This window comes from Cygnus olor, chromosome 2 (assembly GCF_009769625.2).
Source record: "Cygnus olor isolate bCygOlo1 chromosome 2, bCygOlo1.pri.v2, whole genome shotgun sequence".
In the NCBI taxonomy this organism is placed as follows: Eukaryota; Metazoa; Chordata; class Aves; order Anseriformes; family Anatidae; genus Cygnus; species Cygnus olor.
This window is the reverse complement of record NC_049170.1, coordinates 933,372-956,995: the sequence shown is the minus strand read 5'-3', so window position 1 is coordinate 956,995 and position 23,624 is coordinate 933,372. Positions and strand designations below refer to the sequence as shown.

Genomic DNA, 23,624 nt, shown 5'->3' with positions numbered 1-23,624 from the left:
CTTTTTTTTTTTTTTAGATGCACCAGTTTGAGAACTTAAAGCACCATCCTGAAGATTTGCTTTCCGCAAGTTTTAATTTGTTTTGAGTGATTATTTTAACTGTTACTGTAAGAAAATAAAGAGGTAGTAATATCCTTTCTCTTAAATCAAAGGTTCAGCAATTCTATTAATTCTGAATCACACAGAGCTGATTCAAGTTGGCCTGGAAGAAGCTCATTCAGATTTGGTTTTGGAAGAGGAAGCTCTGGCAAGAAAAAAGGCCTAACCTACCATCTCCATGCTTTGGCACAAGTTCCTGTCCCATGTTGTATTAAGACAGTTAATTTAATATATAGACACCTATAGTTAAGCCTCTGGTCAGTTCTGACTAACAGGTAGGCCAGTTTACACCTCTCAGAAGAGCTGGTTCACAGCAGCTACAGCTTCTCCTAAGTGGCTGCATTTCAAGGTTGTAGGTTTCTTTTTTTCTTTTGAACCTGAAGATATCAATCTTGTTTACTAAGAGGCTAATTTTAATAAAATTGGGGTCACAGGGCGATGCCAACATGATGACACCTTGGCAGAGCAAAAACTTGTCTGTAGTACTGGAATACGTGATGGACACACACCTTTGTGAGAACCAGTGGTGCTACTCAAACGGAAAACCTGCAGCTGTTTAGAGAGATATCCTGAAGACAAACAAAAGGTTACTTACATGTTGGCCTCTTCGGTGGAGAAGTAGCGGTACTTTTTGCCCCAGCAGCTGCCGTGACTGGAGATGCTGCTGTTGTCTTAGGAGCAGCAGGGGTGCTCCTGGCAGTAGTTCTAGGAGTGACAGATGATGGAGGCTTTGAAAGTGAGGTCCGCTTATCTGGGCTCTTTGCATCTGTAACCTGAAAATGGATGGGCTTCATTAAAGCCAGAATTTCACTGACAGTCTCTTCAAAATGTTTGCCAACAAAAAGCATGAAATAAATTGAATTTTTTTCTAATATGGAAGACAATTGTGTAAGTTCTTGAACATGTAAGCTGGGCACTGTCGAGGCATTTTAAAGCAGAAAATTAAAAAAACATAATTAAGGTATGCAGAAGCGGCTGACTATATCCAGTAGTGCTGGACACACCGAATATTAGAATTCATCCAGACCCGTTCCAGCATTAGTGCTTGGTGTCCACTTACAGATGTGAACAAGGTAGTGATTTCCAAACACGATGGAAAACACAGGTCCACTAGCAATACTGCTGGGAGAGGGTCCTTTCCTTCAGAGCAGAAATGCTTTCTAAGCTAAGCATACTCTTAAGTATTGAGATCCTGAGTTAATACGTGAAAACAAATGACATGAGTGATTACATCAAACAGGAATTCAGAATCATGCAAAAACTTAAATAAAACTGAAGACACTGATTTGCAGAAAAAAATTAATCTGTGCCAATTTGGTTTTCCTTAAAACGCTACCGTCAGTGACTTCTGCCTGCTAGGAGTTCAGCTCAAGCCCGGTTGTTCAGTGTTACCTGCCCAAGTGCCAGCATTTCCACCCAGAGGGATACTGACTTTGCTCCAGCAAGTACAGATTTACATCTTTGCTTTCAAATTCTTTGTTATTTTCATTTAACTAGTTTTTACAAGAAGCTCCAATGCAGTTATTTAAGCTTAAATGTGTAATAAAAACAATAGTATTTAAGCATCAGCTGAAAGTTTCTGAAATAGTTTTTAATATTCCCTTCCAAATTTCAGTTCTTCTACTATATGGTAACTCGGATGTAAAGAATCGTGAACAGAAAGGTCTTCTGACTAGAGCTAAACAAAGACACAGATAAGACCTTAGCCAAATGTATCTCAAGCAGACATAAGAGGTGAAATAATTTCATGTGTCAAGCTCAGTGAGAGCAGAAAATTCATCTTAACATCAATATGATTCCAGGCAAAAGCTGATTACATTTCTACAGTGTTTAAACTCGCAGGGGCAGGGGAGGGATGCTCCACACATCCAGTACCTAGCTCCGGATCTGCACAATGCAGAAGGGTCACAGAGTTGGTGCAGGGAAAATTCAAGGGACATTTCCCATTCTTAACATTGCACGTGGATACCTCCCTGAGCATTAAGACGGAACACTAAGAATTGTCCACAAATCTTCTTACTGGAGAGTTACAGATCTCCAACATTTCCTAAGCACGTACACGTATTATCAGTTACCTCTCCACAGTTTTTATAACGGCCAGACATCATAAAGAGACAATCACTGGGAAACACTGAAGTGTGCACACTGATTTTTTCCCCCTCAATACTAATATTGAAGCTCTCCACTCAGTTTTCCCACGCTCCTGTCAGGATTTAACAGCTATCCTGGGTTTGCGATGTATCTAAAAATTTAAAAAATCCTCCTTTAGCAATGGTGAGACATGAAGAAATATCTTGTGTACTTTGACAGTCCACAAGGAAAATCATACTAATACAGTCAAGTTTCATTTGCTCCTTCGTGATGACACAATTAAATGCCTGGGACCTGAAGCTGTAAGTGGGTTAGTGGAAGCTGATGCCAATAACTGTGCGTGTCTTGCAGTGAATCACGTTCATTATCTTATCCTCCTATGTTTAGCACTAGAATTAGGTTTTGACTTCTGGGTAAAAGAGCTGGTAGGTTAACATGTAACTAAGGTCTTGGAGCTCGCACACAAAAGCAAAGAACTTCTTACCTTTGGTTTAGTCTCTTTTGGAGTTAAGGTGGAGGGACGTGTAGTACTGGTGGCAGGGCGTTTAGGAGTAGTGGCTGTAGTAGGACCTGCAGTAGGGCTCGTGGGCTTTTTGTTTTGGGCGGGTGCGGCAGAGGCTGGCCGCTTGGGGCTGGTAGCGGACAGAGGCCTGGCTTTCGTTGCTGCAGGCTTTGCTGATGGTGTGGGTGCTGCAGGCTTTATGTTTTTTCAAAAAGCAAAATCCAGCGTAACAAAAACAAAAACACAACAAAAAGTAGCGCATTGTAAACCAAAACATCAAGCTGCAAGAACATGAAAATGATATTGAAAATGAAACAAAAACTTGGCTTTCTGTTTTCTGAGCACAGTGGAAAGATCACAACGAAGCAGCTCTGGTGCCTTCGGAGCCCTGGGGAGCTCTGCCATTCAATTCAAAGTGAACAGGATTTATTCCAGCAACATCCAAAGCAACAGAAGGAATCGCTGGTAAAGCTGGGATTAGTAATTGGGTGCTCCTGGCCATCCAGTCCCGCATGCAGTAACCAGGACACTGCTTTCCAATTACATGCACACAACGGATTGCAGGCTCTAAATCCTCGTCTGATCAGTGCCAGGGATCACATGAGCACTGCCTGCGAGGGGACCAAGCACCCCCAGCCTCTACCCCTACTCTAACTTGGAGAATTTGGGCTTGGTTTTGTTGAATGCTGCATGCTTCTTATGCAGGCCTCTCTTATTTCATAAAAAGACCTAAAATAAGAGGTTACCAGGTCCTGAGCAGGACCTCTCAGTGCTAACTGTAATGCATATAAATGTCTTGTAAACAAGTAGGAGAGTATCAGTATAGCACAAATGTTACTGAATATGTCTACTTTTAAATAAAAGCTTACCAAGAATTCATTAAATCCATTTTCAGCCAATTTGCTGTAGCCTGCGTTGTTTACAGCTCCCTAACTGAACGCCTTTGTTTCAGCAAAGTGGCTCACAAATGGCAGCTCAGAAAAGAGAACTTGTGTCACTGTGGCTTAAGAAGCAGAAAAGCTGGCAAATTGAAACTGCAGAAGCAAACAGGCTCAACGTGAACCGATACCTACCTTTGTCTTCTTCTCAGGGCTGGGAGGAAGCTCTTTGTTTGGAGGCGCTGTGATATCATTCCCTGTCACGGCTTCAGCTGGTTTGGGCTCTTCTGGTTTTGCTGGCAAAAAAAAAGAAAATAAATGGAGACTTAAGTTTGAGCTTTTTTGTTTGTTTGGTTGGTTTGTTTTACTTTTTCCCCCTTAATATTCAATGCTGTAACAAGAGGTGACGGAACAAGACAGTTACGGGTTGGCTATTTCTGGAAAAATTTCCCCCAAATCAGGACGCTCAGAGGAAGAAAAATTTTCCCTGCAACAGGGGCAGGCTGACAAACGTTCATCCAGATGCCATTAGCATCCCATTACTCAGCTGATGAAGGAAAGAAAGACAGCTGCTGAAGGAAGCCTCTGGTTTAATTAAAAATAGCAAACTTTCCCATCTTTCAAGCTATTAAAATAAATCGTTGGAATACTAATGGTGAAGCTCTGGCCTCTGCCAGCTTTTACACCACGACTGTTACCTTGAAGCCGGGTGCTATTTTCAAGCTAGCCCTACCACTCTGGCTGTTTCTTGCCAGCTGCTTTTCTTCCACGTCTCATCCTCCAGCTGAGGCGTCGCAGAGGGAAGCAGCAGCACGGGGACCTCACTCTCACACACGTGGGTTGTACGGAAACCGGTCAGCGTGGGGTGCGCGGTGCCATGCTGCTGCACACGGTGATTCGCAGCGCAAAGCCTAGGCTCAGTCGCAAGGGTGGCCAGGTTTTCTCAGCAACTGCTGGGTTTTGTCATCGCACCGAAGGGTTTTGTGCCGGGCAGGGAGCAGTGAACGCAGCGTGGGAGCCACAACCACCTCCTCCATCACTTTTAACCTTGTTAAGGTTGATGGTGGATTGTCCAGCTGGCAGCGAAAGGCTAACTACTGCCTGCCCTCCAAGGTAAACTACATAACAGAGCAGGACTCAGAGCAGCAGCTCCCCAGGTTTCACCCCCAGCTCCCCAGGGCTGCTGAGGACCTACAACAGCACCCAGGAGACCCGCAGCACAACTCCCCGGCGGGCAGCGCGGCGGCACAGCCATGGGTACGGCCGCCAGCCGCGTCCCCTGGTGACTCCTGGCAGATCTGAGAAGGGTACAGTGCTAACAACCCATCGCACATCTGATCCTTTTCCCCTTGTCATCGGGGCAGCAAAACAAAGCCTGTGTTGGGTGCTTCTTTTTCTAACAACGCAGCAGATTGTTGCGCCGCAGCGCATGACGAGGGCTCACCAGACAATGGCGCAGCAATTCCAACAGTAACAGGTTGTTTTGCACATCTTTTGAAAATTACTGTTTATATTTCACATTTTCTCGCTTGTCAGCCTTGAAGGGAGAGCCTCAAAGGACAGTTCAGCTCTGGTACAAACTCCTTTGTTGAAACAAGCAGAATAAAATCGGGCCTTCCTCCTGCCCGGGCGATGCCCAGCAGCACAGCGGTTTTGCCCTCCTTGATTTATTTATTTTTTCTGACTCGGGACAAGTTTAGCGACTTTTTTTTCCTCATATTGCATTAACCCCTTCCTAGTCGCTCCCAAGTCACGTTAAATGTTTTGCAGCACCGCACTTCATGGCTTCTGCGTACAAAAAAACCTTGTAAAAAAACCAAGCACCAAAATGTCCAGGCTGGCTGCTAGTTTTAATGCAAAATTCTTAAGGGGCATTCATGCTTATCTAGAAAGTCATTTTTTTTGTAGCTGATCTATATTGGCCCCTCTCTACTGCTTTTCTCCACCGAATCTCAATAAACCTTTATACTCTCCCTCATTTAACCTGTCAATTTTATCTGCAGCAGTACCAGAAAAAGAGCGATTGTTGTGGACAGATGCTGCTGCTGACCAGCCACCTCCTTTCTGTCCATTCAGAGCTTCCGTGCCCCCACGCCTGGAGATTTGATTTTGGGGAGCTTTATTTGGAATCCTGCTTGTCTCCAATACAAAGACATGAGGTCACTTGCCATTGATTGGAAATCACCTCTCGCGTACGGCCTGTTACTGTTATTAGATGATGATGGTGGTGGCTAACTCGGCAGCACCACTAAACCTCTCGCGCCTCGCAGCCACAGCGATGTGTCGGCTCACGAAGCCTCACACAGCTTCTCGGAAACCCTGAGCGTAGCTTCAGGATTTAAACTCAGCAGCTTCCTTGTTTTTGATCGAATGAGAAGACGAAATTCACGGTATTTCGCGCTGCCTTGTCCAACACAGGCTACAACACAGGGCGTTTGGAGGGAACAACCTCACCGAACACACAAAGGAACTGATCCGAGTGGACGGAGGGTCTGTAAGGCAAACGAGATTGTTCTTTTTAATGGGAACATTAAAATGTAAGTAATGCTGATGGAAGCCGGGATTGCTGGGGGGAAGCTTGCTGCATCGGAGGGCCGCAGGACGCTACGCAGCTCCCTTCTGTCGCAGCCTCTGAAGCCTGGGGGCCTGTGCACAGCCCCAAGGGACTACAGAGGGGTCGCTCTGTTCTGTGCTGCCTCGATTCGAGCCACAACCCAGTGTGCTGCCCGGTACGCTCGCTCCCCGTGTAATTACGAGGGGCTCGCTCCCACACAGAGCAGAGAATCGCCTGGGAAGATGTGCTAGTTGCAGGAAACGTTCGGAAAAGCTGCCAAATCTTAATCAAATTTGTTCATTAGTCTGCAAGAATTATTTAAGAGACTTCTCAGTTCGCCTGTTCCCCCAAGCATGGCAACAAACCTCGGGGAGGTATTTCAAGGACATCTTGCTCAGAGCTGGGACAGCGACCGCTGCCCGGGCTCCTCCCGCAGCTCCTGCTCCATGGTGCTTGTGGGGGGACCAACGGCCTGGCTGCGTCAGCGCCGCCACCGGAGCTGTGCCGGGGGCAGGAGGAAGGGGCTTGAGGGAGAAAAGTGTCCAGTGTCCAGAACTGTGTCCAGTTCTGGGCTCCCTGGTACAAAGAAGACAGGGATCTCCTGGAAAGAGTCCAGCGGAGGGCAACAAAGATGATACGGGGCCTGGAGCATCTCCCCTGTGAGGAAAGGCTGAGAGACCTGGGGCTGTTCAGCCTGGAGAAAAGAAGACTGAGAGGGGATCTCATCGATGTTTATAAATACCTGAAGTGTGGGAGACAGAGGGATTTGGCCAACCTCTTTTCAGTGGTCTGTGGGGACAGGACAAGGGGCAATGGCCACAAAATGGAGCCCAGGAAGTTCCGCACCAACATGCGAAAGAACTTCTTCATGGTGAGGGTGACGGAGCACTGGGACAGGCTGCCCAGGGAGGTTCTGGGGTCTCCTTCTCTGGAGATATTCAAGGCCCATCTGGACGCCTACCTGGGCAGCCTGCTCTAGGGAACCTGCTTTGGCAGGGGGGTTGGACCCGATGATCTCTGGAGGTCCCTTCCAACCCCTACAGTTCTGCGATTCTGTGAAGAAAGGACAGGCCACACAGGCAGCTCCACTGCAAGAGCGCGAGGCAGCCCTGCAGCCGGTTCTCATCTCCCTCCTGCTCCTCACGCTGTGCCGTGCTGTTCCTGCACCCCCAGGCTCGTTACGCAGCCTGGTGCCAACCGGGGAAACCAAACTTTGTGCACGTGCCAGGCCACGCCGCCGCGAGGCACCGCTGCCTCACCAGGTCCAGGGGGGACCCCGGAAGAAATTACTCAAATCTAAGCGAGCCCGAAAACACAAATCGCCTCCGCCGTAATAACCAACCCGACAACTGCAGACTCCGCGATTTCATTTGAGGTTTTGCAGACATCCATTACGAGCGAGCAAACCTGATAAGCTGTGCTCATGTTTCCCTCGCAGCGATAGCGGGCATCCTTTGGAGGACCCCAGGGCCAGCTGTGGTACTGTGGGGTACAGGGACTCGTGGGCAGCCTGCTGCCCCCATGGGGCTTTGGGACTTCATGTGTATGGAGCGGGTAACAGAGCCGCTGGGTGATGTTGGACAAAACAGGCTCTGAGAAAAAGGCTAACGACAACTATCCTGCACGTCACAGACAGTGGCAATGTTTCCTTGACAACGTTCCGCTCTCACCTGCTCCAGGAGGGGTTTGGCACACAGATAAGTGCCCTCTCTTATATAAAGATCTCCCCGAATTCAGCAGTCTGACAATTTACCGAAGGCAGTCCCCGCGCTGCAGTCGCAGATGGCTCACCCCATCCCAGAGGCTGAAGCTCCACTGGGCACACCAGGGCCAGCAATAAATTAAAAAACGTGTTTTTAAATGAGTTTGTCACCAGAAACCACATATTTGATGTTACTGGGTGAAGGACCCGGCAAAAAGACAATGTGGTGCTTAGGTAAAAGTGAAGTCAGTGGGAGCAAGAGTCCTAGCAAATACGGAGCAGTGACTTCTCAGGAGCAGTAAAAAGAGGATGCTCTGGGCCAAGGGTGACACTTGGAAAAACAGGCTTCAGGTCCTTGCTATAAAAGGGGACAATACTGTTCTTTTAGGTCATGAAAATTACAAAAAGATAACTTGTCTCACACTATCAGATTAAGTCATGAAGAGCACGAAGGAGGAGGTTTACACAAAGCAATCAAAGGACAGATGTGTTTAAGACAGATCTTCTTTTCCCTACCAAAGAACAGACCAGAGAACAGCTACTTTACCATTGTTTTAAGACCAAAACTGTCCTCCAAGGCTCAATTTTAATTTTTAAACAGACTGTTATATGGTTGCTTATATACAACTCATGAGAACAACTTCTGACGGAGCCCCCAGGCGTATCTCACACTTAGTCATTCAGACCCAGCCCATGCTATCGCCTCTACAGAACTCCAAGTCAGAAGATCCTGATGTGCAGCTTCTCCCATGGTTAGCTTTCCTTAAAGAAGACTTCCTCTCCTTAGAAAACAGGTTAAGAAATTGAATCACAGAACCACAGCAGGGTCTGGGTGGGAAGGGACCCCAAAGACCCCCGGCGCAGCCCCCTGCCATGCCCAGGGCCCCCTGCCCCCAGCCCCGGCTGCCCCCAGCCCCATCCAGCCTGGCCTTGGGCACTGCCAGGGCTGGGGCACCCACAGCTCCTGGGGGCAGCCTGCGCCAGGCCTCACCGCCCGCAGGGGGAAGGATTTCTGCCTTGGATCTAACCCAAACCCACCCTCTGATGCCTTAAAGCTGTCACCCCGTGTCCTATCCCTACACCCCCTGACCAAGAGTCCCTCCCCAGCTTTCTTGTAGGCATTTCCCTTCCCATCACAAGGATTTACAGAACCTCTCTACAAATGGATAAGGAAGTATTCTGATGCAGAGTGCGGCTGATTTTATGTTCGGCTGTTTGGAAACCACGGGTGTCTTCCAGATGAAAAAGGAACAAGACAAATCAAATTTAGTCTTTTGACAGAGGTTTCCAAATGCTAATGGGGGCTCTTCCTCCAAAGCAGCAATAAATGGTGGCCAAAGCTGCTGTAATCTGAAAACAGAAGAGCCGGGCAACGGGAAACGACAGCATGGGTGACGTTCAGCTTCAGGCCCCTGACGGAGCAGCAGAGCGCAGCGTGGCCAGGAAAGGCAGGACAACGCGCGCCGCCACGCCGCTCCTTCCAGCTGGCCCAGGTGCCAACTGCACATACGGACAGCTCGGGCAATGCTTCAGGTTTTTAACCTTGGCTCGTCACTAGAAATGCAATTATACCTCTTGTGAGAGCTCAGCGACCTGCCTGCGTGGGTGCAGCACAGGGGCCAGGCAGTGCAGTGTCACCTCCAGGTCCCGCCGGGTCGGGCTGCTCGCAGCCGGCAGCTTCCCAGCGTAAGGAAAAGGTTTTTCAACGCGAGGGAGCTCAAGCAGAGGCCCAAAAGCACTGCGTGATCTCCATCATTGGAGACTTGCAGACCTTGCAAGGGACAGATGTGGCCCTGGAGCTACGTGACCTACTTAGACATGATCTTGAGTTTGGGGTTAAACCAGAGACCTCCGGAGCCCTGCTCCAATCTGAATGACTATTACAGCATTGTAGAGGAGGATGCCCACGCCATACGCAATTAATCATATGTCTTCTTGAAACCAGGAGCTGTTTATGAATAGAGTAACCATATATAGTTTTCCTAACCATAAGGAAAAGAAAAAAAAATCCACTGTTCTCCAAAATAAATCCCTCTCACCAGCCTGTGACTCACAATCTAGGGACTACCCAATCCGGAGGTGATGTCTGTAATTCTTCCATGAGCTTGTCCAACAGCTTTTTAGGCAAAGTAATCATTTAATATTAGAATGACAGAATAATGCAGGTTGGAAGGGATGTCTGGAGGTCACTTAGCCCAATTCCCGACTCAAAACAGGCTCAAAGTACACCAGATTGCTCAGGACTTGGTTCAGTTGTATCCTGAGCACCCCCGGTAGCGCCTGCTGTTGCTACTTTCATTTGACGACCCACATTCTTAGACCGGAAAAACCGAGCAGACTTTTCTTGTTCACAGTTTCTGTCATTCATGATACAATTTGTGTCATTCATAGACAATATCATACCCATCCCTTCTCCAAGTCCTCTCTCCTCCAGGCTTGAAAATAAAGTTATTCAGCCATTCTCCATGTGAATTTCTCCAGTGTGATGCCTTTGTTTGTCATCTTTTTAATTCTACTACAACCTTTCTGAGGCAGAGGACAACAAGCAGATTTACATACTGTATTCAGAACAGAACGGTGTAAAGCTTTTATAAACTGATGCAATTGTTGCCCTAGTTTGATCTCTTTTCCTTTCTGAACTCCTACAATTTCATCTGCTGAAGGAAACCCACACAAAAGCATCCTTATGACATCCACGTATTATAAAATCCCTACAACAGCAGCATTATTGCTCCTCCTCAGCAAGTGCAGGAACAAACCCATGAGGGTTACAGCTCGTGCTACGTGACGCCGAGCGGGAACACAAGGGGAGCACACACAGACCTCCAGCCTTTCAGAGCCCTTCACAAGCAGTTTTGCTGTAGCAGATTTCTTGTGAAAGCTGTTAGCGTATGTGAACAAATAAATAAATCGGATGCTAAATCTGAGAAGCTTTACCGTTCATGTTTCCTTCCCTGAAAAAGTAAAATTAGGAAAAAGTATTTAGAGAAACACAGGAGCATCTTTTTAAAGTTACACCACGCAACTGCACAGTTTTATGAATGATGGAACTCGTGCGGAACAAAACCCATGGGCGTGTATCTCTCAAGTGTCATGCTGCAACTCATTCAAGAACTGGCATTCCCCCAAATTCTCTCTCCATGTCAAAAGGAACAGGCAAAGACCCCACTGTAATGTGACTTAAGTGGATCTTAAAATGCCAACAGCAAGCACTCCCATTTTCTGCTGCTGTGGTAAGCAAAAGCCCGAAAACAGAAGTGAAGATAGGTGGTAGCAGTCATTATTTACCACGCAGCTGGAAGATTATGAATGTTAGGTCTTGCTTTCCTTTCTTCCCTTTCATCGACTAGTTAAAGGAGCATTTCAGCGGGTCCCTGAGAGCACAGCACCTCAGTCCTCTCCTCCCACCCTTCCCACGCGCTCCCCCTTGCTGGGTCTGCACTCCACCTGCCTGGTGCCCAGGCTCTGCCTGAGGTCGGCTCGTTCCAGGCTTCGAGCTGGACGTGGATTTGCAGCTGCATTCAAAGGCGGTGGTGAATGAGGCCACACACTCATCCTCCATATCCCCAGCAAGGGATATCGGGCAGGCTAAGCCGAACTAAAACATCATTCACTGCACCAGCTCCATAATTCTCGTAAGGATTAGAGTCATCAACAGAAAATCCATTAAGAGAAACAGATTAAGCAATAAGGCAATGACCATCTTCACTCTCCCTCTTCAACGTAAACAACCTTGGAAACAAAACCAGACCACGTTCAATACTGCCTCTGCCCAGATGTTGCAGAGGCACGGGTTCTTTCGTGTTCATCCATCCTCCTCCAGCAGGAGCTGCTTCATCACAAAACCCACCCAGTTAAAGCCTTTCTGTCGGAGGTTCGTAAGACAAAACTATCTACAAATATACCAAGTCTCAGTTTAAGCAGAAATACAACCCTATCTGCTTTCCCCTCTCCAGAGAAAGCTAAACAAAATGTCTCCTGCTTGACCCAAATACAGAACAGGTAAGTGTTTTCTTTGGCACAGAATGCAACTCCATCAACTTGTAATTTTTGGCTTATTATCAGGAACCGAGGAACAGACCAGATGTTCCCCTGGCCTGCATCTTATAAGCCCAGGTTGATTTGTTAAGGCTATTTTTTACCTGGGAAAGGAAGTCCTATATCAGAGTGTCCTAAATCAGAGTGTCCTAAATCACAGAAATCCTAAATCAGACACTGAAATCAGATGTTTATTTAGAGTAACTAACACACATTCTGTCTGACTACAATACTGTGCTAAACATTTGATGCTGGACATGAAAAAAGCTGGAACTCATATTCCAGTCTGTCCCTGAGACTGCTCTAGATGTCGGAGAAGTCTGAGAGCGCTTCAAAGCGACAGCCGGGGCTTGGGCATGCCTGGACAGGGGATCCCGGGCTTCTTTTCAGGTACTGTAAGCGAGCAACTGCAATCCCCCTGTTCCAAGTGCGAAAGCATTTCAAGCACGATCCCGTCTCTGAGCTTAGCACACGGATAAGATATCACCCGCGATGCAGCCAGTCCCATGTCACACTCTTGCACCTCCCTCCCCTCCAGCCTAACCTCTCCTGCGCTCTCCCTGCCTCAAAGCATTTCCAGAGCCCTGCCAACCGACCCCATCCCCTGGCTTTCGCTGGCTTTGAGGAACGTATGACAGCACAAGGGACATTCTGATTTATGGAACTGTTACAACACTTTCCGAATCAATTTCCAACCCAGTCCCAGGCTGACCGTGTGTATACCAAGGAAGAATTTTCGCCAGGCTGCTCTGTTCATCTCCTCTCTGCTGACTTTCTCCTCCGCTCCGCAGCCTGCAGCCCTTTGTTTCTTTTCTCATTAAAAGCCTGATTTCATCTGGCAAGGAACCTTGTCAGCAAGCCACCATCCACCCCAGTAACATCACTTGAACGAGTATCAGTAATTCGTTACAAGGTGCTTGGGCTGATTTTTCCTAATCCCATAATTAACTTTAATCTATTTAATGTGGGGCGATAGGCTTCCCACCCTCACCCAGCAGTGACTCCAGTCTCAGGTTCTACATTTATCTCAACCACAACACAACAAAGTGTGCTGCTGTAAAACACCACGGGAGATTGAGAAATTATGTCAGGTTGCACACCTTGCTTACAGATCGATGAAGAAGGGGTCAGGAAACCAGGACAATTTTCCCGATGCATATATCGGGCTACTGAGTATCAGAGAGGCGACGGTCTCGGCTGAGCGTGCTCCAGCGGTGCCTGGAATCTCTGATATTTCAGAGTGAAAAGTATTTGAACTTGGAGGAAATTCAAAGAAAAAGAGAAAAGGCAGAAGGCAAAGGCAGTGGGGAACCACATCGTTTGTGTAAGTGAGACCATCGGAGCTGACATCTTAGGTATGTGCAAGAAATCACACGCTGGCTTCTGCACAACGCCAACATGAATCGAATCTATTGTTAGTGCAGGAAACAATGCGACCTCTTGTTCTGGGAAGAATCTGCAGTGATTACGGATGAAACAAGGGACCAGAACAAGTTCCACAATTCAGCTCTGACCAGTTCAAACCCGCAGCCGCGGTCTCTCGCTTGAACTACCTGCTGTGGGTACGCAAGACTTGAACGGGTATTCCTTCCTGACAATTTTTAGACTGACATTTAACTAGGTGTGCAGTCATACTACTACCCAACTATGTGTAAGAAATATTTTATGTACAGTTCTAGGTCACCCTAAAACCAGGAATGGTAGAGGTTTAGCAAAAAACAACAAAACCCACAAAAAACCTAGCTGTATAGGGCCGAGGAAAGCTACCTTGGGCAGCAGTTCTGAGAAATGCCGCTCAAGTAATTCACATCTGCTTGGGCGATTCTTTCGGGAAATTTGAGGATGAAAACAGGTTCAAGAGATAAAAGTTGTTCCCCTTGAATGTAAGTTCAGACTGAACAGACAGAAGAGAGAGAAGGAAAACCCATTTACATCAGATCGCAAAGATCTGTTGGCCATTTTGGATACACTGCCTTGTGGCTGGGAGGAGACTTGCAAGGGGAATATCAAGACCAAAGCAAGGAGGCTGCTAGGGATACGAGCGGGTAATTGAGCCCTGAATGAAATGCAAAGGGCAGATTTATCATCAGTTCTACACGTACAGCCACGGCTGCTTGCTTGGCTGCGTTGCGTTCATCGCAACTGCCTCTCTGCTTATTAGCGGAGGAGAGGAAGCTGAAGCTCATCGCGAAGTGTGAAGCCTTTCGGAAACATCCAAGGAATTTTTGTCTGTTTCCTTTTGCATTCCAAAAATGCTTTCTAAGCTGCGGATATACAAAGCAAAGAAAATATTTATTGCTCCTACCGCTATGTTTTCTTCCTGCAGCAAATAAATCCAGGCTGTATTTCTTACCAAGGCATCATAGGCAACAGAACAAAGCAAACCCGACCTGCCCAATTCCTACCTGTCAATTTTGGAGAAGGGAATAAAAAAGCAGTTACATACAACTCCCATCTCCTTACCTAGGAAAAGCCTCGTGCTGCCTGCCAATTCAGTTATTACCACACCAGATCGCACTGAGACCTGTGGTTTTAAGGGCTGTAAACAAGCTTTTATAACACACATTGCGAGAGTGCAAAATTTCCAACCTAAATGCTTAAAAAAGCTCAGTAACACAAACTGGTTGTCTATGGAAAGCAACCGACCGAAGACCTAAGCGTTCCTGTCTTTCAGTGACCTTTATATCGCTGGTGCTCAGCCCCTCGGGGGAAAACATGCCAATCCACTTGAAATCGTTTTTAGTGGTTTTCTGATTTAAAGATCCCACATACGGGTCCGTGTTCTGAGATGGTGCCTCTAAGCTCTCCAGAATGGCCGTCCCGGCCGAACCTGGCTTCCTGCGTGTCCAGAGCACAAAGCTCCTTGCTAAAGACACCACGGCCTCGCTGCAAATAAACTTGGGTCACAGAGCAGATGTCAGCGAACTCCGATACCGCAGAAATTCCCTAACATGGAAGGCGAACGGCACAAGTATACGGGAGTGTGTAGGGGGAATGCCTGTTTATATGTGTTGGTAGCGATAGGGCAAGGGGGAATGGTTTTACACTAAGACAGGGGAGATTTAGGTTGGAAATTAGGAGAAAGTTTTTCACTCGGAGGGTGGTGAGGCACTGGAACGGGTTGCCCTGAGAGGCTGTGGATGCCCCATCCCTGGAGGCATTCAAGGCCAGGCTGGATGGGGCTCTGGGCAGCCTGCTCTAGTGGTTGGCAACCCTGCCCGGGGTTGGAACTGGATGATCTTTAAGGTCCTTTTCAACCCAGGCCATTCCATGATTCTATGGCAAGTACAGGATTTTTTCTGCTCCCCGCGGCTCCGGTCCCTGGCCGAGCAGCCAGCCCTGCGGGTGCCCTCCCAAAACGCAGCTCGAAGCCAGGAGCTCCGGGAGCGCTGCTGGCTCCTGCCCGCGTCGGGGCTTGACATCTCCGCTCAGGCTCCGGAGGACTGATGTCTGCAATCCGCGACGCGCTGCCACCAAACCTGACACTGCTGCATCTCACGGCTGCCAGAGTGACTCAAAGTCTGCGCACCAAGCAGACCGTGAGGGGCAAGGCAGCTCCGAGATAACCAACAGGGCTGAGGACATGTCGGCACTCCGGAGCGGGGAGCTCTGCGCTGCCAAAACCTCTGGAGGCAGGCCCGAGCACGAGCCCTGGAAATTGAAGCATCTTAAAGAAATTATTAGCGAAAAGTAAAAGCCATTACAGACAGAACATGATTGCGTTGAACATGACTACCGATAGCTGGAAGCAAAACATCGTCAGAGCCATCTCCCAGGCTGCCAAGCGTCTGGGGCCGACCATTGGGTGTCACTAACACGCCGCCGAAGCAGGAGATACGCATCTAATCCCATAGCTAGCACAGCACAGGCTGCCCCTCCACGCTCACTGCTGTGCAGAGCTCAAAACCCCCAAACCAAGCGTTTCGGAGCCGGACCTGGGCAGCACATCCCTTGGCCCATCGCGGCGTTCCTCCCCCCGCCCCAGGTGCCACCATCTCCCGCTTGTCGTAGCGCCCAAGGCCGAGCACACCGGCCGACTGCACAAGAAGTGGTCGGATGCAGGAATCCTTGTGCACGTCTTTTGTCTTTATTCCCTGACACATTTTCTTTCATCTTCCCATGAAAGCTCAAGCAACAAAGACAAAGCACGCTGACCCTCCTCACACCCCAAACCTGGGGAAAAAGCAGGTATACTGTTTTTTGGGGACAGATGCTGTTCCAGGCTGGAGAACAACAAATAACTTCTCTTTTCATGAATTCTACATCTGGGAAGACGGCCCTCGCTCACCACAGCACAGCCACGCAGCAGACCACCACAAATAAAAGCTGCTATTGCCACTGAGGCTCCAGGGGAAGGGAGGCTGCGATCAGGAACGGGGAATTCCATTTTGCGTCTCAGCACTGAAGTACTTCGGAAGAGCTTAACTACAGACATCATTCTACCCGGGTACTCCTGCCGGCCAGCTCAAATGAACACCAAAGGGTGTAAAAGCTTAACTGAAAAGGACAATGCTCAGATCTCCATGGGAGAAGCTGCGAGGTTTTAACTTCGCTAACGCCCTCGCTCCTAACAATACGGCTCGCAAGCCAGCAGGGTACCGATGCACACGGGAGGGAGTGGCAAGAGGGTGCTGAACAGAGACCTCTCACCGTGCGGATGCTACAGACTTCAACATCTATTTTAGGAACCCAGGAAGCAATTCGGGGCTGCTGCTAAAACAGCTGCTGTGGTATCAGCCAGGCAATCATTATTTATTTAATTTTTAGTTTTTCCTCCATTTTTATCCACCCAAAAAATACATCCTTTGTTCTAAGAACCGGAACCTGAACTGTGTCAGCCCCGTCAGGTGTGCCGAGCACTCACCCTCTGTCTGCAGCCTGAAAAGTCACTTAGCTGCTTCCTACCTACTGTCTGCCTGCTCCCAAGGGAGGTAAAAATTAGCAACATACCATCACGTGGTAAATCTCCTTGCTTGGGAGACGGAGTGCTCTGCACATCGCTGACCTCGATTTCTTTTCTTTCCAGCGGAGCAGTTTTGCTGGCTTCCATCTCAGCGCATTTGCTTTTGGGAGAGTCGAAGCCGGCGGCCCCATCGGTGCCGTTCCTCTTCTCCCCCTTCGTCGCCGCCTCCTCCCTCCCTTTGTCGTGGCCGCTGATTTCAGGCATTTGCTCCAGTTTGCTGTGATACAAGCCCGGGCTGCCCAGCTCCTTCCTGGCCGAGTTGCTGCCGCTGCCCCGCTCCTCTCTCTTCTTGGCAGCCGGCTCCTCGGCCGGCAGGGACTGGGGCTCCTTCACCACCACCAGGCTGGGCAGCCCCGCGCGGCTCTGCTCCGTGCCCGCGCCGCACGCAGACGCTTGCTCTTCTGACACAGTCATTGACCTCTTCATCGGGGCGCCCGGCTTCCTGGCCGTGGGGCTCGAGCACTGGGTCAGGCTGCTATTAGGAGAGAGCAGACCGGTAGCGACGTCTTCTCTAAGCACCGGCTCAGGGTATTTGTCAGCCAGGTTAAGGGTTAGGGGCACGGACAAGTGCGAGCACTCGGACATTGCACGCCTCATTGCCTTCCTTTGGTGGGCAGCCCTGTTCAGAAAATTGCCGTCGTCTGCACAGCTCAGCTTGTCTTCCATCTCTTCCTCCATTTCGGTGGTATTATTAAAGTCACTACTTTTGGAGTCATCTTGCGCGAGCTCCACGGTTGTAGTCGGGGGTTCTGGCTTAGATGCAGGTAAGGAAGAAGAAAATCCACTCTGCACATAGTTGTCATTAACCACCCCAATTACACAATAGCTGGGGGCTCCATCTTTTTTCACGGCTGCTTCCTTAGACCCTGAATTGTCAGGCAGGATGGGGTGGAAATTAGGATTCCAGACACTGATCTCCTGTTCCTTCATGTATTTGCTGGGCTCGCTCTCCGACACGGACAGATTGGGCAGGTTTGGGTCTGGCTGGCACTTGGTCTCCATTCCAGCCTTCCCGGCTGCCTTCTCCTGATCGGTGATGGCTTCATTTTTACCCAGCCCAGAACAGGATTTTTCAGCTCCTGCCTGCCCCAAATGAAAATCTGTAGTTTTAGGGTTTGCGAAGTTCCCCTCTGCAGAAGGAAACGTTTCAGAAATCAGAGACCAGCTCTCAAGGTGACCTGCAGCTGCCTGGTATTTCTTGCCTTGCACCTCAATTTCTCTTTTGTCTTTCTGAGCTATTTTTAGCTCTTTGTCTAGTTTGCCTTCAAAGAAGCAGAGCTTGTCCTCATCCGTGAAACCGGCGTTCTTAACGAGCCCATCCTTAATCGGTCCCCCTGAGTTTACATTCAAGCCAATCTCGTTAAGCTTCCCCTCAGTCCTCTGCCATTCGAATTCGGTTTTGCCGAAGTCTTTCGGGGACTCCATGCAGTGGAAGGCTTCCGAGAAGCTCTCCGGGTTCTTGCTTTTGCACAGCTGGCTGTATTCGGAGAGCGGCGCGGGCTGCTTGTTGGAGAGAGACATCTCCGATGCCTTCGCCTCCTCCCGGAGCTGTAAGGCTGCCGCGGAGCCGAGCGAGCCGGCGCTGCTGCCTGTGACGCCACGCCACGCCGTGCCCCCGCTCGCGGCACAGCTCCCTCCTCCCCACCCCTCCCGACCGCGTTCATTTACCGAAGGCAGCCACTAGTTCGAGCGACACGCTGGAGGTAAAGCAGCAGCTCTCAGCTTTTTGCAGGGCCGCAGAGAAAGGCGGTTTTGTAACGGGAATGGTGGTCTCCGGCGAGATGCTAGCGGGGCTTCGATGAGCTCGGTGAAATGATGTTTCTGTGAGCAGCGTCTCCTCGGCAGTCACCCACTCCTGGAAATCGTGCCATCTCCCTTCTCCCTGTCAGACTGTATTATGATCGATGCCTTTACAAGCGTTAATGCCTGCCGATGAGCCACGCAAGAATACTGATGAACTAAGGTCAGCATTTCCCCCCCCCTAAAACCAAACCAAGACCTAGAAACAACCCCAGCCCCAAACGCCCTGGTGCAGAGCAGAGGGGCTTTTGTTTTCAGTGAATTTTAATACGTTCGTTAGGAGCCAACAGCGACCACAAGTATTGCTGTAACAAGGATTCAGTGATTCACAAACCAGAAATCCTATCACTCATATGAGCAAGTGGACAAAGCTGAAAAGGACCAAACCTCAGCTAGAAGAGGTTTTGTAGTTTTTAATACCATAAACGTGATTTTTTATTTCTTTTCTTTATAAAATAAAAAGGAAAACCAAACATACCTGACAATATTTTTGAACTGCCTTTTTTCTGTTGCATGTAATTTACACCTAGCATTTCACATTTCATGTCACTGCTCCAAAACCAGTTTCAACACATACTAAGTGCACTATTTGGGCATCCCACAAAACCTCTACATGCAGCATCCTCGACAAGGCTTTTTAATGGCTATTCCTGATTTCAATATCGTTTCCCTGATCAAACTGGGAGCCTGCTGCGCGTGTTAAAGGTCACTCCTAGCCACTCAGCAGCTGGTCTCTGGATTGCTGCGATTGCATTAGTACCAAACCGCAGAGTTGTCTTTTTTTCTTAAGTGCCTGGTACCGATTAATCCTTGACGAAGGCAAATTTTCTCCCCCGAGCCAGTTACACTGCTTTACAGACACTCACCATTACAGACATCAATAAACTCCAGCCCAGGAGAAAATGTTATCCTTACAGTTCAAGCAGTAGAAGGACTCCCTGCTATAGCTTAACTGAGCATAAATGTATTTTTACACCCAGAGACTGCAAGCTAGAGTACGCCCCCTGAATTTAACCTGCTGCTGAGAAATGTTACAATCCACACATTTATCTACTTGTATTTAAGCTCTGGGTTTAAGACGCTGCTATATTTAAAAACAATGACTAAGGAACTGTAAGTTATATGAATCTTTCACGACACCCTCTAATTAACCAGAATACTTCCACCCACAAGCTTCACTTCTCAAAAGGCCTCAACAATTTTTTTTTACTTTAAAATATTCATGGGTATCTTGCTAGTGGAAAATGGGACCTTCGCACAAGGCTTGCATTTGCTCTCCTAACTGGTGTGGGATTAATGTTTGCAAGCATTTGCTCGCTCTGCAAGTGTTTATAGACTGGTCCCCACAGATGTAAGACCCCAAAGTCATTCAATCCCATGTAATTGCTGTTAATCCTTTACTGCTCAGGCAATTCCAAAACTAGGTTTTAACAGCAACTCTGGGTCCACTGCAGACCACTTAACGCACCGCAGCAGTGGTGAGGGCAAGTCTGTAAAGCTACCTCAGCCCAGCTAGCAGGCTTCTAGTGGCTTTTGTTGGTTCTTTTTTTAAAAGCAAACATCTACCATTTAGAGAAGAGACCAGGAATCCCACATCGATTTAGGGGTTGGTACTTCTGAGCCCAGAGATGCAGAAGAGATTTCCTATCACTGGCAAGAAAAGCCTGACTCATGATATCCCCATAATACAGCCACCAACAACCACCACTGCTACTTTATGTTATAATGGGTTTTAAACAAACGAACTGATCCATGTTCAATACCTGCGATAGTCAGGAGCAGCAGAGTGCTCAGCTATGAAAATCTCTGAAGTCATCTAATATTTATTTTCTCAGGACATTAATGGAGGTAATTTGGAGTTCATAAGCTGAAAGCCTTTCAACAACTTCATCCTGCCCACAGCATGTTGTCTCCAGACATCCAGTCCCGGTCCCAGTCCTCCAGCCACTACTTTCTCCCAATTGCATTATTTCTTGAAATTTCTTACCATTCTGCCCCGAAGCTACGTTCTCTTCAAGTGCTCAGCTTTCAGCAAGACCAAGTTTGCCAACACGCGCAACATGCCGCCGGCAGCCCCGATAACAGAGTTTTGGTCCCAGATCTTCCTTTAAAGTCCTACAGAGCTTAATTTTTCTTACAAATGATAGGAGAAGCAGCATTAGGCAATGAAAGACAAGCGGGAAAGGATGAGTGGATGGCCAGAAAACAAGAGGGCTTTGACAGATTTAAGGAAAATAATGACTCAAGTGAGGAAGGACCCATGCTAAAGAGCAGCTGGGTCAGAAAGGCAAATTAGAGACTTCCAGAAAGGAAGCCCAACCATTGCTTTTCCCCATAGTCCAACTTTGAGGAGGACTGAATACTCTTCAAACATCAAATCGGGGGTTCCACAGCTCGGCTCTCCCCCACCTTTCATTCTGTGACGTGGCTGCGAGCTCTCGCGAGGGAGACCCCAGTGCAGAGCTGGGCATGGAGTGCCCAGTGCCTGGAGCTTCTCTCAACCCCTCAGTGGTGAGACAGCAGCGTATTTCACACGGGGACATTATATTTCACCTCCTCACACCCTCGTATTGTCATTATTTCCTGGCCTTTCTTAAAGGTACAGCTGAGACAAGGAAGCTGGCCAAGGAAGCTGAGCACATACAGCGCACGTTTCAGTACGAATATTAAACACCCACAGTCATTTATCCATGCTGCCCAGATGCATTTTGTCACCTGTGCATGCCCCCGGGCGCGAGGACGTCCCCGGGCACGAGGCACCGCGTGCCGCAGAGGCTGCGAGGAGCCCCCGGCCCCGCGCAGGTGCTGAGATCACCACGTCGGCGCGTCAGGGCTTCGTACCCGATCTGCAAGCTTCCAGCTCAGCAGATGAATCAGCCTAGCGTTTCTATTTTTGCTTCACTCCCAGAGCTATTACTTATCTCTCCTAATGCTTTTGCTGCCTTTTTTTTTTTTCCCCTAATCTAACACAATCGTTTCTATGCAGTCCTTTGCACTGGTTTCTAAGGCAACATCACTTTCCAGGATGAGCTACTCCTTGCCAGTGTCTCCAGCTAATGTGCTCTCTAATTAAGTGCTATTACCAATAACGGTCGGTGATCAGACCGACCAGAGCCATCACGGATATGCTCTGGCCATAAAAGCCAAGACCACAATGCCACAGTTCACATCGGCTCGTCGGTGAGCTCCCGCATGCGTGCACGACCAGCGGTGATGTCTGGAGCCCAAGGTGTGCCGTCACCCGCTGAACCCACGTGCCTCGCTTATTCTCACGGCCTGGAAGAAGCCCGTCGAAAGGACGGAAAGGTGAGCCAGAATATTTAGGATTCTGGCCATTGTAACTTGGAACTACAGGCTTAGCATCTGAACGGTGCGGAGGGTTATGAAACACAGGCTCACGTTGTATAGGGCAGGCTGTTTGCAGATCAAATCCCATTTAGAATAGAACAGAATACTCGAAGATCATCTCCAAAGATCATCTAGTCCAACTGCAATTCACTTCAGCATTTACAGATAATATATTAAAAATCCTAATGATCAGCCAAAACCAGAACTTAAGTGGTTTTGGAGTGATTCCAACTCAAAATATTACCGGTACTGGGTTATCGTACGGGTGTTTGATAGCGGAAACTGCAAACAGGCAAAGCAAAGTCACAATACAGGAGCAATGAACTAGCAATGTAAGCAAAGACAGATGAGGCTTCCAATTCAGGTATCCCCAAAAGACAAACAGCCTCCCTAAGGAAATGTGTTTGACATTCTTACGCTGGCAGAACTCACAAAGAGCTGTGGTTTTGTTCCATTCCCAGCTTTTCTTGAACTTCAGAGTGCGAGGAGTGAGCAGGAACACAAAGAGGAAGCACCGAGCCCTAAGGTGATGGCCAAAGCCTGCGGGTGAGCTCCCGAATGAGACTGTCCAGTGACAGCAACAGCCAGGATCAGCACAGCCACGGCCCAAAGCCACGCAGGAAGAGATGGACGTGTGCAGTTTCAGCTGTTCCGAACATTCCTTAGTACGAACACATTTGATGTATTCAACATAAGACAAAGAAGCCTCTAAAAACCCAGCATCTGCAAGCTACAGATCCGCAAAATGTCTTCTCAATTTACCTTTTAATTAAGATTAAACTGATACCTCACCAAAACCTTCTGCTGAAGCAGAATCAAATACAAGCACACAACTGCTTTTTGGAGGAAAAGCAGATAAGAGCAAGTTTCTCTTGCTGCTTCATAAACACCTTTAGTACTGAGATGAGAACTGTCTGGTGCCATCGTTTGTGTTTCACCTTCTCATATACCTACCTAGGATAATGAGCAGTCTTAATTAACGCAACATGATGTTATGCTGACCATTCTAAAAGGCATTATGAAAGTGCCACTCCGTTATTAGGAAGTACTTGTCCTAAACACTTTTGTGATTTTGATTTTGGCTACAAATCCATACAGTCCACAGCCCCTTCAAGTTCCCGTATCTCATTAGCTTGTATTAGACAAACCCGATTACAGCTTGGGGTCCCACAGGAGAACTACAGACACTATAAGAATGAAGGGTGGCTGTGGAAATGCTAAACTCATTTAACATTATAATGTCAACAGCAGAATGCAAACCAGTCAGGAAAAGAAAACAGAGGAAGGGCTTCATCATGGCTGTAAAAGAAAAGCGAACGCTATAATTAAGCAGGGACAGCATTTCTTGCTGTTAGATGTATCCTATTTGCACACAAGGGATTTAGAGCTGTCAAACTGAGAAATATGTACTGTGTTACACACCGAGATGGTGCCAATGGAGAGCACTGGTGACTGCTGCAAAGACAGCTTGTCATCGGCTCCGCTGAAGGCATGGGGGCTGGAAGGATGCCCGCAGGAGGCGGTGAGACGATTGCGATGGAAGCTTTTGAGGAAAGGGGGCAACTCAGCAGCAGATGACCACCTGGACAGGCCCCTCCAAGCCATGCCTGGGAGAACGACCCTGAAACGTAACTGTCCAGGCCACCAGG

At 48.3% G+C, this 23,624-nt stretch overlaps 1 protein-coding gene across 50 annotated transcripts in view; it reads right to left on the bottom strand.

The window, feature by feature from the left end:
• MAP4 (microtubule associated protein 4) overlaps window positions 1–23,624 on the bottom strand; it is a 154,573-nt gene that overhangs the window by 19,998 nt on the left and 110,951 nt on the right. For 47 of the 50 annotated variants that reach the window (XM_040549235.1, XM_040549250.1, XM_040549213.1 and 44 more), the window contains 3 exons: window positions 3,766–3,866; window positions 2,675–2,887; window positions 695–872 (listed from right to left, as the gene is read on the bottom strand). In XM_040549235.1, the coding sequence (XP_040405169.1) occupies window positions 695–872; window positions 2,675–2,887; window positions 3,766–3,866 (492 nt within the window). The remainder of the gene's footprint in view (window positions 1–694; window positions 873–2,674; window positions 2,888–3,765; window positions 3,867–23,624) is intronic. The other 3 variants (XM_040549223.1, XM_040549249.1, XM_040549260.1) reach the window with 1 other exon arrangement.